Below are 15496 nucleotides of genomic sequence, written 5' to 3' on the forward strand. Positions count from 1 at the left end.
TAAGTTGAGTTTTACCGTTTTGAAATCCATTCAGCCGTTCTCCTGTTCTGGCGATATCACTTTTAGCATAGCTTAGCATAGATCATTGAATCCTATTAGACCAATAGCATCACGTTCAAAAATGACCAACGAGTTTCGATATTTGTCCTATTTAAAACTTGACTCTTCTGTAGTTATATCGTGTACTAAGACCGGTGGAAATGCAAAGCTGCGAGTTTCTAGGCTGATAAGACTAGGAACTACACTCCCATTCCGGCGTAATAGTCAAGGAAGTTTGCTGCCGTAATAAGGCTGAAGCAGGAGCAGTAATACCACGCTGCACATGTGCAAATGCTAAACTAGCTGGGAACTCATTTCTGATAATACTCCGACCGCTTCGGCAATATTACGGCAGCAAACTTCCTTGACTATTACGCCGGAATGGGAGTGTAGTTCCTAATCTTATCAGCCTAGAAACTCGCAGCTTTGCATTTCCACCGGTCTTAGTACACGATATAACTACAGAAGAGTCAAGTTTTAAATACAACAAATATGTAAACTCGTTGGTTTTTGAACGCGATGCTATTGGTCTAATAGGATTCAATGATCTATGCTAAGCTATGCTAAAAGTGATATCGCCAGAACAGGAGAACGGCTGAATGGATTTCAAAACGGTAAAAATCAACTTATTAACTCGGGGGGAGTTGGAGAATGAGCCTATTTCCAAAAAAAGTGGAGTGTTCCTTTAAAACTATTTGACAACACTACGTCTCAGAATATGATTATATAATGTGTTCAGACGTGTGTACATGTTCAAACTTACTTTTGGTTGCTCACAGTGGGGTCTCTGGTGAAGGTGAAGTAATTAGCTATGTTCTTGTCATAGGGCAACCAGCTATGAGTGCCTATCATTCCATTAGCACTCACTGTCACCTGAAACAGGACAAATGCCATTCAAAACTTATTCAGACACAGGTATCTGTTCGGCAACAAATGTGTTGATGTCAGGGACCACACAAATAGGATATGTGAGGGACCCACTTCCTAATGTCAAAACAATATTAGGAGTGAACTGTTTCCAAAATTGAATATTTCTTAAATAAAACAAACTATAATTTAAAGTTTTTAAACTGTCACTGTACTAAAGCCAAAGCAAACTATTATGGGTCATTCTGTGTCAAGTCAACCAAATTTCAAAAACTTCCCCGGCTCAAATATTTGATTTTGATGATATTTTTACTGAAGTAAGATAGAATTATGAGATAAGTCACCTTTTTTATAAAGTGACCTTTTTTATTTTCTATTCAGTGGCAGAAACGGGCTTCCATAGTTAGTGGTTCTGTTTCAGCAACAAATGATTCAATAAACATAATTCAATAGCTCACATTTTTTATCTTCTTTCTCCCTGTTCTGACTTTTTTTGCAATTGCGAGTTTACATCTCAATTCTGACTTTTTTTCAGAACTGTGAGATATAAACACGATTGCAAGTTATAAAGTCAGAATTGCTAGTGAATAAAATCAGAATTGTGGGATATAAACTCACAACTGCAAGAAATAAAGTCAGAATTGCAAGATATAAACTCTCAATTCTGATCTTTTCTTCCACAATTGTGAGTTTGTATCTTGCAATTCAGACTTTTTTTCTCGCACTTGCGAGTTTGTATCTCGCAATTCAGACTTTTTTCTCACAATTGCGAGTTTGAATCTCGCAATTCTGAGTTTTTTTCTTAGAATTGTGAGATATAAACTCACAATTGCGAGTTATAAAGTCCACATCTGAGTAGAAAAAAAAAATGAGAAAAAAAGAATTGCGAGTTTATATCTTACAATTCTGATCTAACTCTCAATTGCGAGTTGATATCACACAATTCTGACTTTATACCAGACTTTTTTCCGCTAATATTTTTTCTGAAGTAAGGACATGTATAGTGATGAAAGCCAACATATTAAATGTCATGGATGAATATTTACTGAGTAATCCACTATGTTGTAGAGGGGGGTCAAAATGCCAATTTTCACCTGAGATTCAGAGCCAAATTACAAGGGGTAAAAATGACTTCAGAAAGATGGCAGCATCATTATATTTCATTTAACACAGAGATCGGTAGGTCTGTTAATCAAATCTGTTGACTTTAGCAATCTTAGTTGCATTATGTGCCAATGGTAACCATAAAAAAAATGGGAAAACAGCACTTTTTAAAAAAAAGTTTTTTCTCCAGAGTCTGTAACTCAAGAAGTCTTAAAGATCTTAATGCCCTTTTAGATTTTGGTCTTAACAAACTTTTGGCATCTTCTTTTTCAAGGCCCTATATGGTTCGGTTCCAAAGATACTGGAATTTAAATATGGCTCCAGGAGTAAATTGATAAATTGTACAAAGGGTCACTTTGCAAAAATATACTTCTTTTCTTCTTGAAGAAGATCTGAAGAACAAATAATGTTAAAACTAGAAATGCATCTAATTTCCTCCTGTCAACACAACTGCATTGAACATGCGTGTTATATGGTAAGTTAGTTATTGCATAAATAATTATGCAAAAAAAAAAAAAAAACATATGATGTAATAGCTACAGAACCTTTTTTTCCTTAATATTTTCACAAACCTTTTAGCATAGTGATTTCAACCTTTTTAGCTCGCTAAGGCCCCCAACTGTTCACAACAGGCTTCAAAGACCAGTTGTTTGAGATTTACAATTTACAGCATAAGGATGTTCAAAACATTCTGAAATAACCCGTAAGACCTTCATTCATCTTCGGAACACAAATACAAATATTTCTGATGAAGTCCGAGAGCTCTCTGACAATCCATAGACAGTAAGGCTCCTACAACATTGTTAAAAGTCCAGAAAGGTACCAAAAACATTGGCAAAATAGTCCATGTGACATCAGTGGTTCCAACGTAGTTTTATGAAGCTACAAGAATACTTTTTGCTGCAAAAAAACTAAAGTAACAACTTTATTCAATAATTTTTCTTTTCTGCATCACCCTAGCACCATTTTCAAGAGTAACATGCTACAAGTATTCTTGCAGCTTCATAAAATTATGGTTGAAGCACTGATGTTACATGGACTATTTTGTTGATGTTCTTGTTACCTTTCTGGACCTTGTCCATGGTAGGATCCTTACTGTCTATGCAGGGTTAGAAAGCTCTCAGATTTCATCAAAAATATTGTAATTTTTGTTTCAGAGACTTATGAAGGTCTTACAGGTTTGGAACGACATGAGGGTGAGTAATTAATAACAGAATTTAGATTTTTTATTTAGAGTGAACTTTCTATTTAACACCTTCTTCCACAGACCCTCTTGATTCCAAAACAGCTCTATGTGACTGGTTCTGATCATATTCAAGTATTAGTACAAGAACACAATCGTGAAATAATTTTACCAGTATGTCAGAACCAGGGATGATAAATGAGCGGGTTTGATTTCTGGGCACCACGGCTTGCACTAATGGCAGACCATCACTCACCACCTACAATCACAACACAAATCACAGTTTCACACAGCAATCCATTAATCAAACCATTAGCACATGGAGCTAAAAAAGTTGCATTCCAGCATATTATTCAGTTCACATAAAATATTGATAAATTCAGGCTCACCTCCTTAAAAGATCGGAGTTTACTAAGCTGATCAAAAAGGTTGGGGGGCAGAATGTCCAGGCGGGCCTGCCGCCTGAATGCGTTCTCTGCTGACATACGTGGAGGATGGGGCTCCTGGATGACACAGAGAGGTTTCACTTGAGCCATATTACCAACAACACACATTACACAAATGCCTTCAGATCCAGGGTTTTCATTATCAACTAAAACTATAAAATATAAAAAGCATTTTTGTTAAATGGAATAAAGTACTAAAATGACAAACTTGAAAAAACTATAAACTTAAACTACAACTGAAATTTAAAAGAAACCTGAAAATGTATGCTGTAAATGTAAACTAAAGCTTATGCTGACTAGAGATGGAAATCTGTCTGATGTCTCACCTTGAGAAGCTGACAGGGCGTTTGGCCAAAGTTGCTGATGATGCCTTCCAGGGCCTTGCGCTCGGTCTCATTAGCTATGGCGTCCAGATCCACCGCACCTGACAGCCAAACCACACAGGGATCGGTCATATTTTCCATGCAGGAACATGTTTAAACTAATACAAGCTCAAAAGACTTCTCTTACCCTCATAAGTGCAGTAGTAGAAGACATTGAGAGCCTCCACCGCTTCAGGTCCTCGCTGCTTATACCCGAATATGAGATCTATCCACTCGTGCAGGTGAGCAGACACATGCTCACTCTCCTTTAAACACACAGACGCACAAGGAGATTCTGTCAGTTTTCTTTGGTGGATAGATTGATAAGCAAATGACTTTCTGAGTTGATTCTTTTAAAGTAATAATTTACCCAAATATGATCTCTAAATAGCTCATAAAAACATTAAAATAATCCACACAAATTTAGTCCTTTAGTTAATGTCTTGTGAAAAGCTGCATATTTGTAATAAATACACTCATCAATAACAAGTTATTAACTTTAAATCGTTACTTTTGGCTAAAATATGAGTCATCTGAATCAGGAGAGAAATACACACAGTTCAAGCTCCATTTACAAACAAAAACTGTCCAAAACTGTTTTAAACAAATACACTACTAGTCAAAAGTTTTTGAACAGGAAGATTTTAATGTTTTTTAAAGAAGTCTCTTTTCCTCACCAAGCCTGGATTTTTTTGATCCAAAGTACAGCAAAAACAGTAAATGTTCAAATATTTTTACTATTTAAAACAACTTTTATATTTGAATAGTTTATAAATAGAATATTTAAAAATTTAATTTCTATGATTTCAAATCTGCATTTCTGGAATCATTACTCGTCACATAATCCTTCAGAAATCATTCTAATATTCTGATTTGCTGCTATAAAAGCATTTATTATAATTATTGTTGAAAACAGCCGAGTAGATTTTTTTCAGGATTCTTTGATGAATAGAAAGCTTAGAAGAACAGCATTTATCTTAAAAATAATTTTTTGTAACATTATAAATGTCTTTATCACACTTAAAGCATTCTTGCTAAATAAAAGTATTAATTTCTATAATTTCTTTCTCAAAAAAAAAAAAAATAAAATAAAAAAAAAAAATAATATATATATATATATATATATATATATATATATATATATATATATATATATATACACACACTGACTCCAAGCTTTTGAATGGTATAGCGTATAATGCTACAAAAGCTTTTTTTTTTTTTCAGATAAATGCTGATCTTTGGGCTTAACTGTTTTAAATATTGATACTAATAATAATAAAAAAATGTTTCTTTAACAGCAAATCAGCATATTAGAATGATTTCTGAAGGATCATGTGACACTAAAGACTCCAGTAATGATGCTGAAAATTTAGCTTTGATCACAGGAATAATATTTAAATTTTTACATTTTAAAATATATTCAAATGGAAAGCGGTTAATTTAAATAGTATAAATATTTCACAATATTACTGCTTTTGATGTATTTTGGATCAAATAAATGCAAGCTTGGTAAGCAGAAGAGAATTCTTCAAAAAAACAAACAAAAAAAAAACAACAACTTTTGACCGGTAGTGTATGTCAGTGGATTTTGATGCGAGAAGACTTTTTCACTAAAGTAAGTGTTATTATGGATTATAGACTGGTATTCTGACCAGAAGCAATGGTTTAAAAGTTAAAACACCTTAATGATAGTTTAGTTTACTCACAAAAACACAGCTTTTCACTTTACAAGATGTTAATTAATGGATAGAGTCATGACGATTACTTGTGGATTATTGTTTTATCAGCTGTTTTGACTCATTCTGACGACACCCCTCTGCAGAGGATCTACTGTTGAGCAAGTAATGTAATGCTAAGTTTCTCCAAATCTTTTCCAAAGTAGAAACATACTCATCTATATCTTGGATGGCCTAAGAGTGAGTAAACTGTCAGCAAATTTTCATTTTTGGGTTAACTATTTCTTTCACAAATGATTCAAAAAGTCTGAATCAGTTTAATGACTCACTTAAATTTCTCAGAGCAGTTACTGAAACATCTGACTCACTCACCAGATGAAAACATTTAATTGCAGTAAACAATATTTACAAAAAACTACTGTTTTGTTTAGAATTTATGTTGAAATCAGTGTTGTGCATTGTGTCTGTTTCCACACCAAAGCTTTGCGGTGTTTCCTGATGAAGTCTTCAGGTGAAGACGCCCAGGGAGGAAGCAACACATTGTTGACCTTCTCCTGACTTATTTGCAAGCAGCCCAGATCAAAACCTGCACACAACATATTACAATTCAAAATCTGCTGAACAAATTTAACTGCCAATGTGTTGTTCATCACTGAGATGAAGCTGAATAGAAAAACACTGACCATTCCTGTTCTGCAGGAACTCTGGGAAGTAGAAGAACTCTGGGATGAGCTCCTTGACATCAGCTGGACTCTCCATTCGTGCCTGCCACGCTGCTGCTACTGAATGAAACTGCCTATCGGCACAATCAAACCTGAACACATACACACACAACGACTATTTTAAGCCTAAACATAAGACAATGCATGATTACTTGAAAACCATGAGGTAAACAACACTGCAACCTAGTGGTCAATACGATGGAGTGCCAACAAACATAACATTTTGTTTACAGTATTTATAATATTCACAACTGGTGCTATATTTTTTGGAATATTAAACTACCTTGAATTATCAGTTAGAAGGCATTTTATTTTATAGTTTTAGAGTCATTTCCATTTGTACCTCAGCTTTGGAAAGATTAAACAAGCACACCTTTTGTGTAAAAATGTCTCTAGCTATGAAGGTAAAACAGTAGCAAAACTCGAGAGCTTGTTAATTTGAACGTGAGAACTTGTCATGTTAATATTCGTATTTGTAAGCTGAAATTTGAACTCACAGCTCTGATGTGAAAAGTTGAATCTGTCGATTTGCACACACAGACAATGATCAAAACATCCGTGTTTTGAATTTGAAGTTGCAAATTAATAACTACAAATGTGTAAAATGACATCCACACAAACAAAATGACAGACAAGTGTGTACAACATATATGCTTTTGCACTTTACTTCAGTTTTACTGTACAACCTCAAGTCAGCACTTACAACCTCTCAGATCTGGCAGTACAACTTCAAATCCTAGTGCTTTGACTTTTGCTACTCTTTTTGCGATATTCCTGTTGCAAAACTCACTCGTGCACTTGTACATGCAGACTTGAGAGCTCAGAGCCGGGGGCGGGGCTAGGGTGGGAATGAAGTCATTTTATTGGTTGATATCGCAAAAAGAGTAGCAAAAGTCAAAGCACTAGGATCTGAAGTTGTACTGCCAGATCTGAGAGGTTGTAAGTGCTGACTTGAGGTTGTACAGTAAAACTGAAGTAAAGTGCAAAAGCATATATGTTGTACACACTTGCGTCTGTCATTTTGTTTGTGTGGATGTCATTTTACACATTTGTAGTTATTAATTTGCAACTTCAAATTCAAAACACGGGTGTTTTGATCATTGTCTGTGTGTGCAAATCGACAGATTCAGCTTTTCACATCAGATCTGTGAGTTCAAATTTCAGCTTACAAATACGAATATTAATATGACAAGTTCTCACATTCAAATTAGCAAGCTCTCGAGTTTTGCTACTGTTTTACCTTCATACTAGCAGTGTGAAAAATTTTCTGAAACATAAATGTAATACACCATTGAGCAGGGGTGTCCAATCCTGCTCTTGAAGGGTTAACATCCTGCAGAGTTCGACTCTAACCTGCCCCAACACACCTTCCTGTACGTTTCTAGTAATCCTGAAGGCCTTGAATAGCTGGTTTAGGTGTGTTTGAGCTAAAAGTGGCCTCCAGGAGCAAGATTGGACACCCCTGGCTTTAGTGTACAGTATGATTGCAGCGGAGTGTAAGTGTGTGTGTCTTACTTGCCACTCTGGAGTTGTATATGTAATGAGGTGAAGGGCTCTGTGCGGATCATGTAGTGCATGACGCCGGCAGCATTAGAGTAGTGTGTGCCATAGTGGAATTTATCGATAGTGCCTGTTGGGTCCTCAAAACTCTCATACCTAATCAAACAACAACAATAACAAAACAGCTGATATACTCAAAAGATTGTAGATTACACTGTTTTATCTTATTATAGAACATACTGGAATGTACTACAAATTTAAATACATTTATTAATCATGTATATATCGGCTTGTGGTATTGTTATTCATCTTTCTACTTTTGTTACATCTTTTTACAACACATTCTTTGATACTGAGAATTTTGCAATAAGGACTGCAACACTTCTCTCTCACTTTTCCCTGACGTTCTGTGCATGTCGAGGGTTGACGACACCAATGGGTTTGGACAAATCTCTGAAAACAGCTGGGTCCTCCAGATCCAATTCAGCAGATATGTAGTCACACAACACCCAGGGGAACTGAGAATACACACATGCATATGAAGAAAAAAAAAAGAGAAGACATGTGACCCATACAATATCCACCAACACCAGAAGTGGCAGTCTTGCCCATTTAGATTCATTTAAAAAAATATATATATATTAAATGAATAATCACCCATTTAAATGGATTCAATAAAATATTGGTTTACTAATAAAAAAAAATCAAATCAAATAAAAATAAATGAAAAATACAGCTGCAAGCAGCAATTACGGGGCCAAGCACTAGGCAAGCAAGGCAGCAAGCATCAAAGCAACTGAAGCAATGAGTAAGCCATTTTAAGATGATTTTAGTCCAAATGGCTGAAAAATCGTACAAAACTACTGTTGTGCTAAATGGTGGCACTGTTACCAAATTGATGTGGTGTGTTCAGTGTGGTGTCAGTTTGTCAAAGCTTTGCAGAGATACAGCCTCAGAAGCAGTTTGGCATCTTTCCAGCAAATTCGTTGATGCGTTAAATGAAAACCATTTTGCATTTTGACACAAAATCCATAAAGTTTTGTCAGCATGGTCTGAAGATGAGTCAAAATTAGTGAATCAGACCAACGGTCTAGGAGAAGTTTCAAAAAGTATATATTGAGATCTTTTTCATTACAATAGGCCAATTTTAAAAAAATGTTATTAGCATTTTTTAAAAATGTCTTTATAACATTTGGCCACTACCCCCAAACTTTTTGAGTACTGTCAGGGCATAGTGCCGAAGACACATACAGAGTTTCGTAACGATACGCCAATGCGCTTTTAAAATATAGCGCTTTACGAAAAATTCAAGATGGCTGACACCTAAAATGACTGACATGGAAAAATTGGATATGGTTCGACCAGACATCAAATTGCATCAAATCTAAAGAGACCAGTTTTGTGATTTTTGGCAAAACCATTCAGAAGTTATAAGCAAAAAATTTATTGACCTTTAGGTGGTGCTGCTCCAAAAATGTACAGGTAGCATTAGGTCATGCTTGTTATAAAACACACAACCTTTGGTCTTAATACATATATATGATATGATATGATATGATATGATATGATATGATATGATATGATATGATATGATATGATATGATATGATATGATATAGCCTTGCATTTATTTTTGCGTGCTTTTCGTTTATTTTTGTTTGCACATTATTCGAGAACGGTTTGACTAATCAACTTGAATTACAAAACTTTTTGCCAGCATGGTCTGAAGATGATCTGAGCCAATTTTGGTGAAATTCAGACAATCCGTCTAGGAGGAGTTAAAAAAAGTAGGTTTTTCGAACAATTAAAAATAGCGAAAAAAATAAACCTCACGTTTTTAAAATGTTGGTGTTCATTCAACTCGGCATATGTCAAGGATTCAGAGGAAAAAAGAATTCCTTTAGACCTTACGGTTCAAAAGTTATTAGCATAAAATTAATGAAATTTTGGACTTCAGTTAGAGACTCCAAACTTACTATGGTTAATGTTGAGACTGCCCTCTATCTGTGTGCCAATTTTCATAACTTTCCCGCAAGCGGTTCCAGAATAATAATAATAATAATAGGAACGCCAACGGTTACAATAGGTGCTTGGCCCCTAATAAAATAAACTAAAATAAAAATCAACCCGAGATGCTGGGTAGGCTATAGCAGGGGTTCCCAACCTTTTTTACTCCGGGGCCCCCCTCCTTCTCCGGACAATTTTGCAAGGCCCCCCTATGCCTGACATGTCCTCTTATACTGTACTTCCGCAGTAAAGAAAAAGTATTTATTTTGAAACCTTTTTTATTAACCAAAACATTTGTTTTGCCTTATTATTCTTCTACTGCATGTTATAAAAAAACTCAAAATTAAAACTTTAAATTAAAACTTAAAATATACCTTATAATCTTTAGAAAACCTCTGCTCAATTCTAACTTTTAAAATTATTTTACTTCAGACATTCTTTACAACTTCAGAGTACTTTTTCTTAAATAAGTGAACCTGCCGTATAACAGGGAGATACCAAAAGACCACTAAACCTATCCCTTTGAACTTGACTGACTGAATATCTACTGTTTGTATCCATTAAAAACTAATACACAAATTCAAAATACAGCAAATGCATTCTAATTCTGTTGAAACACATCGATGTGAAGGTTTGGGATCAGTGAACTCTGTCAGTGCGTGCCTGATGCTTATAAACACCGAGCCTCACTCCTCTTCTATGGGCGAGCATCCATTATAAAACACTCACAGGGCAATAATTTGGACAACTAGGCAAATGTTTGAAATTTCACGCAAAAATAAGATAGGGATCAGAGCCCTGAGAGCGCGCATAGTTTGTGAATCAATAGCGGACTTGCGTGTCTCATGTACGACTTTGACATACACGAGTGTTATACATTAGGCACGCGCAAGTTCGTTATTATGACACTAATCATTTTTACCTTTACATTAGAGCGACGGTTTGCTTCATGCATGCAGCTGAGAGATGAAACAGTAGTTTGCGTACAGCGTTTGGAAGTTTTGAGCCGCCATTTAGTCTGTATTTAACAGTGCGATGAGGCTTGCTGCGCCAAGTCTGAAGCAATCAATCACAGAACACGAGAGAGGCTGTGCTTTTATTATTTTCATTTAGCATATTAATAATGAAATTAAACAATTATAGGATAATATTTAAATTATTTTTAAGATATCTCGCGGCCCCCCTGGAGGATCACTGAGGCCCCCTAGTGGGTCGCGACCCCCCGGTTGGGAACCGCTGGGCTATAGCATCCCTGTGACACTGCATAGGACAATCCGTTTAGAAAAACAAAAAACAAAAACAAAAAAACTAACGTAAACTGAAGTAAACTAAACCAAACTAAAACAAAACAAACCAAACTGAACGAAAAACAAAACAAAAGCTATGTAAGGACTCACCACTGGATACTGGGATAAATCATTGTATGTGCGACCAGCAATGGTGTTGAGCTGCATCAGATATTCAAAATTGGAGATTTCTCTGCAAACCCATCTCTGGAAACAGAAAAAGAAAAAGAAATTAAACAATAGTTAGATTTGGACATTTTAGGGGGGTGGGGCTTACTGACAGTTTTTACTTTATTTTGTTTACAGTACAGAGGGAATAGGAAACTATAGGGAGAGGAAGAGGAATTGGATTGAGTGAGTGGAGGAAAGAGTCAAACCAGCATCTCCCATGTAAGCACCAAAGCTCAATAAAGGCTTTCGCACTGGAGGAACCTTTTTATAGTTTCTAGAACTATTGGTGGAAGTACCCGCTTTTTGGCATGTTCGCACTGCAGGAACTAGGAATAGTTTTAGAACTTATATAGTTCTGGTGAAAATAAAAGAGCTTCTACTTCAGAGTAGGGTCTAAAACAGTTCTATAGGAACTACCAGTGACGTAAGTGTAAGCTGATTGGCCAAACGCATACGAAACACCGGTTACCTGGCGTTTTTAAAAAGCTGTGTAAAAACATTTACTCCATGAACACGGAAAACAGCAATAACTGCATTTAGCTACCTGTTGTCTGCAGCATTGTGCTTTTAACATCCTCGATGATATGTAACAGTATATTTAGTTCGATATTAATTAGGGATGCACCGAATCCAGATTTTTGGGGTTCGGCCGAATACCGAATACACTGTTTAAGATTCGGCCGAATCCGAAACCGAATACCGAATCCTACTCGCATCCTTAATTACACGTTTTTAGCTGTGACTGTCCAGCTGCCGTACCTGAAGTTGCTGCATTTTGGCTGCTGTCTGTAGATTCCTTCATGCAAAACTCGTATTCTTTTGGATGTTTTAGGGGCCGTTCACATGTAGCGTCTTTTGCGCGCACAAATTCGTTATTTTAAATGTAGATGCGCGGCTTGCGCGCGCATAATGGAAGCGCCGCGCACGCGGTGCGACGCGCTCGTTTTTCCAGGCGCGTCCGCGCCGCATCGAGATAAAAACATCTCAACTTTTCAGAATGCAGCAAGCGCTCCGCAGCTTGGAGCTAGAGCGCAGCTGATGGTTGCTTAGAAACGGCAGACGCTTCCGGAGCGCAAGCGCCTGAGCGCTTTGTTGACAAGGAAGAAAGAGGCGCGCCTAGCGTTTTCCACGCGTTTTTAGGCGCGACATGTGAACGGCCCCTTAGACGCAAATGTTTTAACATCGGCGATATGTTGTGTACTGCTTAGGGTCCTTGCCACCACGAGACAAATTGGCATTGCAAATTGAACATAAAGCTCGACTTGAATCGCCTTCTTTTGGTGGAAAGTACTGCCAAACAAAACTTTTTTTGCTTACGAGTTCCATTTTCAGATTCTTACAGCCTACTACATTCGAACGGGTCCTATGTAGCCTAAACACCTTCACGTAATCAACGGCCGTGTGACGTCGTAGTGCAAGTCTAGGGTTCGGTTTCGGTGGAAAATAAATCTAAGGTTCGGCCGAAACCGAACCCCGTCAAAAAGCCCAGGATTCGGCCGAATCCGAATCCGAATCCTGGATTCGGTGCATCCCTAATATTAATGCGTAAATTATGCATTTACATTCCATCTCCGTTATCACAAAACCATTTACTGGTTGTTGACATTTATAAATGTTGCAAATATAGACATCGCTCTCAGCCACTTCACAGTTCCTGTTGCCAGTGTGAATGCAACCACTGAAATGGCCCAAGGGGGAAATCGGTTCTTTAGGAACCACCATGCTAGCTAGTTCCTAGAACTATGCGGTGCGAAAGCCCCTAATGTGTCTGCAGTATGTGTTAATTAGTATGCCTTGGCTCCAATCATGGCCTATTTTTCTGAAAGTATGGAAAATAGTGGCATCACATTGGACGTACGTGAGTTAGGTTGGAGGCTTTCAGGAGCTCCTGAGGAGAGCGAGAACCAAAGTAGAACAGATTGGGTGGTCTGAGACCCAGGATCCTGGAGTAGACTTTATTCCGCACCTGTGGGAGAAAACAAACAAAGATAAAAACACAGAGCCTTCAAATGCCACTGATGCTTGTGGCCATCTACTATGAATCCTGTTCTACTGTAGTTTCTCTTGCAGCACAATAGTTAGTATGTGTCTAGCTCACCCCCTTCCTGAAGTTGATGAAGTAGTGTGCCTGGTCGATGAAGAACAGCTCTAGTGCAGATCTCCGCAGGTTGTAGCGTCTCAGGTGGACCTCCCTTAGCTGTGATAACGGTCTCTTGAAATCAAACCCAATGCCTGCAAAGATGGGCAGTCAAGAGCATTCATGTTATAATCATAAATCATATCTTATTATGTACATTACCAGTCAAAAGTCTGAAAAATTAAGATATTTTAATGTTTTTGAAAAATCTTAATATTGTAAAATATTACGTTTAATAGAACAATTTTCTATTTTGATATATTTTTAAATGTAATTTATTCTTATGGCAAAACTGATTTTTTAGCACTGATTACTCCATTCTTCAGTGTCACATGATCCTTCTGAAATCATTCTAATATGCTGATTTGCAACGCAAACATTTTTTTATTATTATGTTGAAAACATGCAGATTAATATTTTTGTTGAAATGGTGATACACTACCATTCAAAAGTTCAGGTTAAGTAAAAAAGAAAAAAAGAAAGAAATTAATACATTTATTTAGCAAGGATGCTTTAAATTGATCACAGACAATTATAATGTTACAAAAGATTTCTATTTCAAATAAATGCTGTTTTTTTGATCTTGCTATTCATGATTCAATGATTTCTGACAAATCATGGTGGCAAAAAATGTTGCTTCGCTATTACAGAAAAAAAACTAAAAAATTTTTAGTTCACCCAAAAATTCTGTCATTATACTGCAAAAAAGGCTTATCTTATTTATAATATTTGTTTTGTTTTTAGTCAAAATATCTAAAAATTCTTAAATTAAACTGCATTTACTAGATAAGCAGAAGGACACAAGAAAAAAATGCACCAAAATGCACTTGATTTAGTTTCCCCCCTGAAAACAAGTAACATTATCTGCCAGCAGGGTAAGTAAAATATTCTTAAATCAAGAGCATTTTACCTACCCCACTGGCAGATAATTTTATTTATTTTAAGCAAACTGCACCTAATTCAGTTTTTTGTCCCCTGGAAACGAGACTAAATATTTGTGTATGTATTTTGCTTATTTAGTAAATGCATCTTAATTAAAAATAATTTTTAGATATTTTGACTAGAAACAAGACAAAAAATAAGTAAGATAAGCATTTTTGTGCAGCGTAATTATTCACCCTCATGTTGCTCCAAACTTGTAAGACTTTTGTTCATTTTCATAACACATAAGATATTTTTAATGAAATTTAAGAGCTTTCTGACCCTGCATAGACAGCAACGCAACTGAAATGTTCAAGGCCTAGAAATGGTGTAAAGTCATTGTTAAAATAATCCATGTGACATCTATGGTTAAACCTTAATTTTATGAATCTATTATAATACCTTTTTGCACAAAGAAAACAAAAATAATGACTTTATTCAACTATTCTTCTCTCTGATGTCACATGGACTATTTTAAAATCCTTACTACCTTTCTGGGCCTTGAACATTTTAATTTGTGTTCCAAAGATGAACATAGGTCTTACGGTTTTGGGACGATATGAAGGTAAATAATTAATAACAGTATTTTCATTTTGGGATAAACTGTAATAATATTTACTGTATTACAGTTTTACTGTATTTGTGATTTAATAAATGCAGCCTTGGTGAGCATAAGACTCTTTTTTAAAAAACATAAAAAATATGAATTCATTCAAACTTTTGACTTGTAGTGTACACATTCATTATGTGAAAAATTAATGGAGGCTTATCACTGAGACAAACAAAATGGGTTGGGCAGTATGATGGGATATACTACACAATACAAGCTGTTACTCACCTTCCTCTGTCTCCTCTTTCTCACTACTGCCATCGTAGAAGTACAGGTGGTGCGTTGTGACCTCCAGACGACCTGGTACCACAGCAACAATAGTGATGAGCTCACACTCCTCTGAGAGCACCAGCTTTTCTTTCTGGCTCTCCTCCTCGCCCTCCTCCGCCCTGAGAAATAACACGCACACAATCACACCCTGCTGAACATACTCTCAATCACACTAAACCCATATCAAAAGCCA

General features: G+C 36.3%; 1 protein-coding gene across 1 annotated transcript in view; it reads right to left on the reverse strand.

Moving 5' to 3' along the window:
* Positions 1 to 15496, reverse strand: part of nbeal2 (neurobeachin-like 2) — a 118251-nt gene that overhangs the window by 19737 nt on the left and 83018 nt on the right. The window contains 13 exon segments of the mRNA XM_073847831.1: positions 803 to 912; positions 3366 to 3452; positions 3583 to 3696; positions 3966 to 4063; positions 4150 to 4267; positions 6157 to 6266; positions 6364 to 6494; positions 7918 to 8058; positions 8296 to 8420; positions 11306 to 11401; positions 13224 to 13331; positions 13464 to 13597; positions 15262 to 15422. Coding sequence (XP_073703932.1) covers positions 803 to 912; positions 3366 to 3452; positions 3583 to 3696; positions 3966 to 4063; positions 4150 to 4267; positions 6157 to 6266; positions 6364 to 6494; positions 7918 to 8058; positions 8296 to 8420; positions 11306 to 11401; positions 13224 to 13331; positions 13464 to 13597; positions 15262 to 15422 — 1533 coding nt within the window.

This window comes from Garra rufa, chromosome 9, assembly GCF_049309525.1.
Source record: "Garra rufa chromosome 9, GarRuf1.0, whole genome shotgun sequence".
In the NCBI taxonomy this organism is placed as follows: domain Eukaryota; kingdom Metazoa; phylum Chordata; class Actinopteri; order Cypriniformes; family Cyprinidae; genus Garra; species Garra rufa.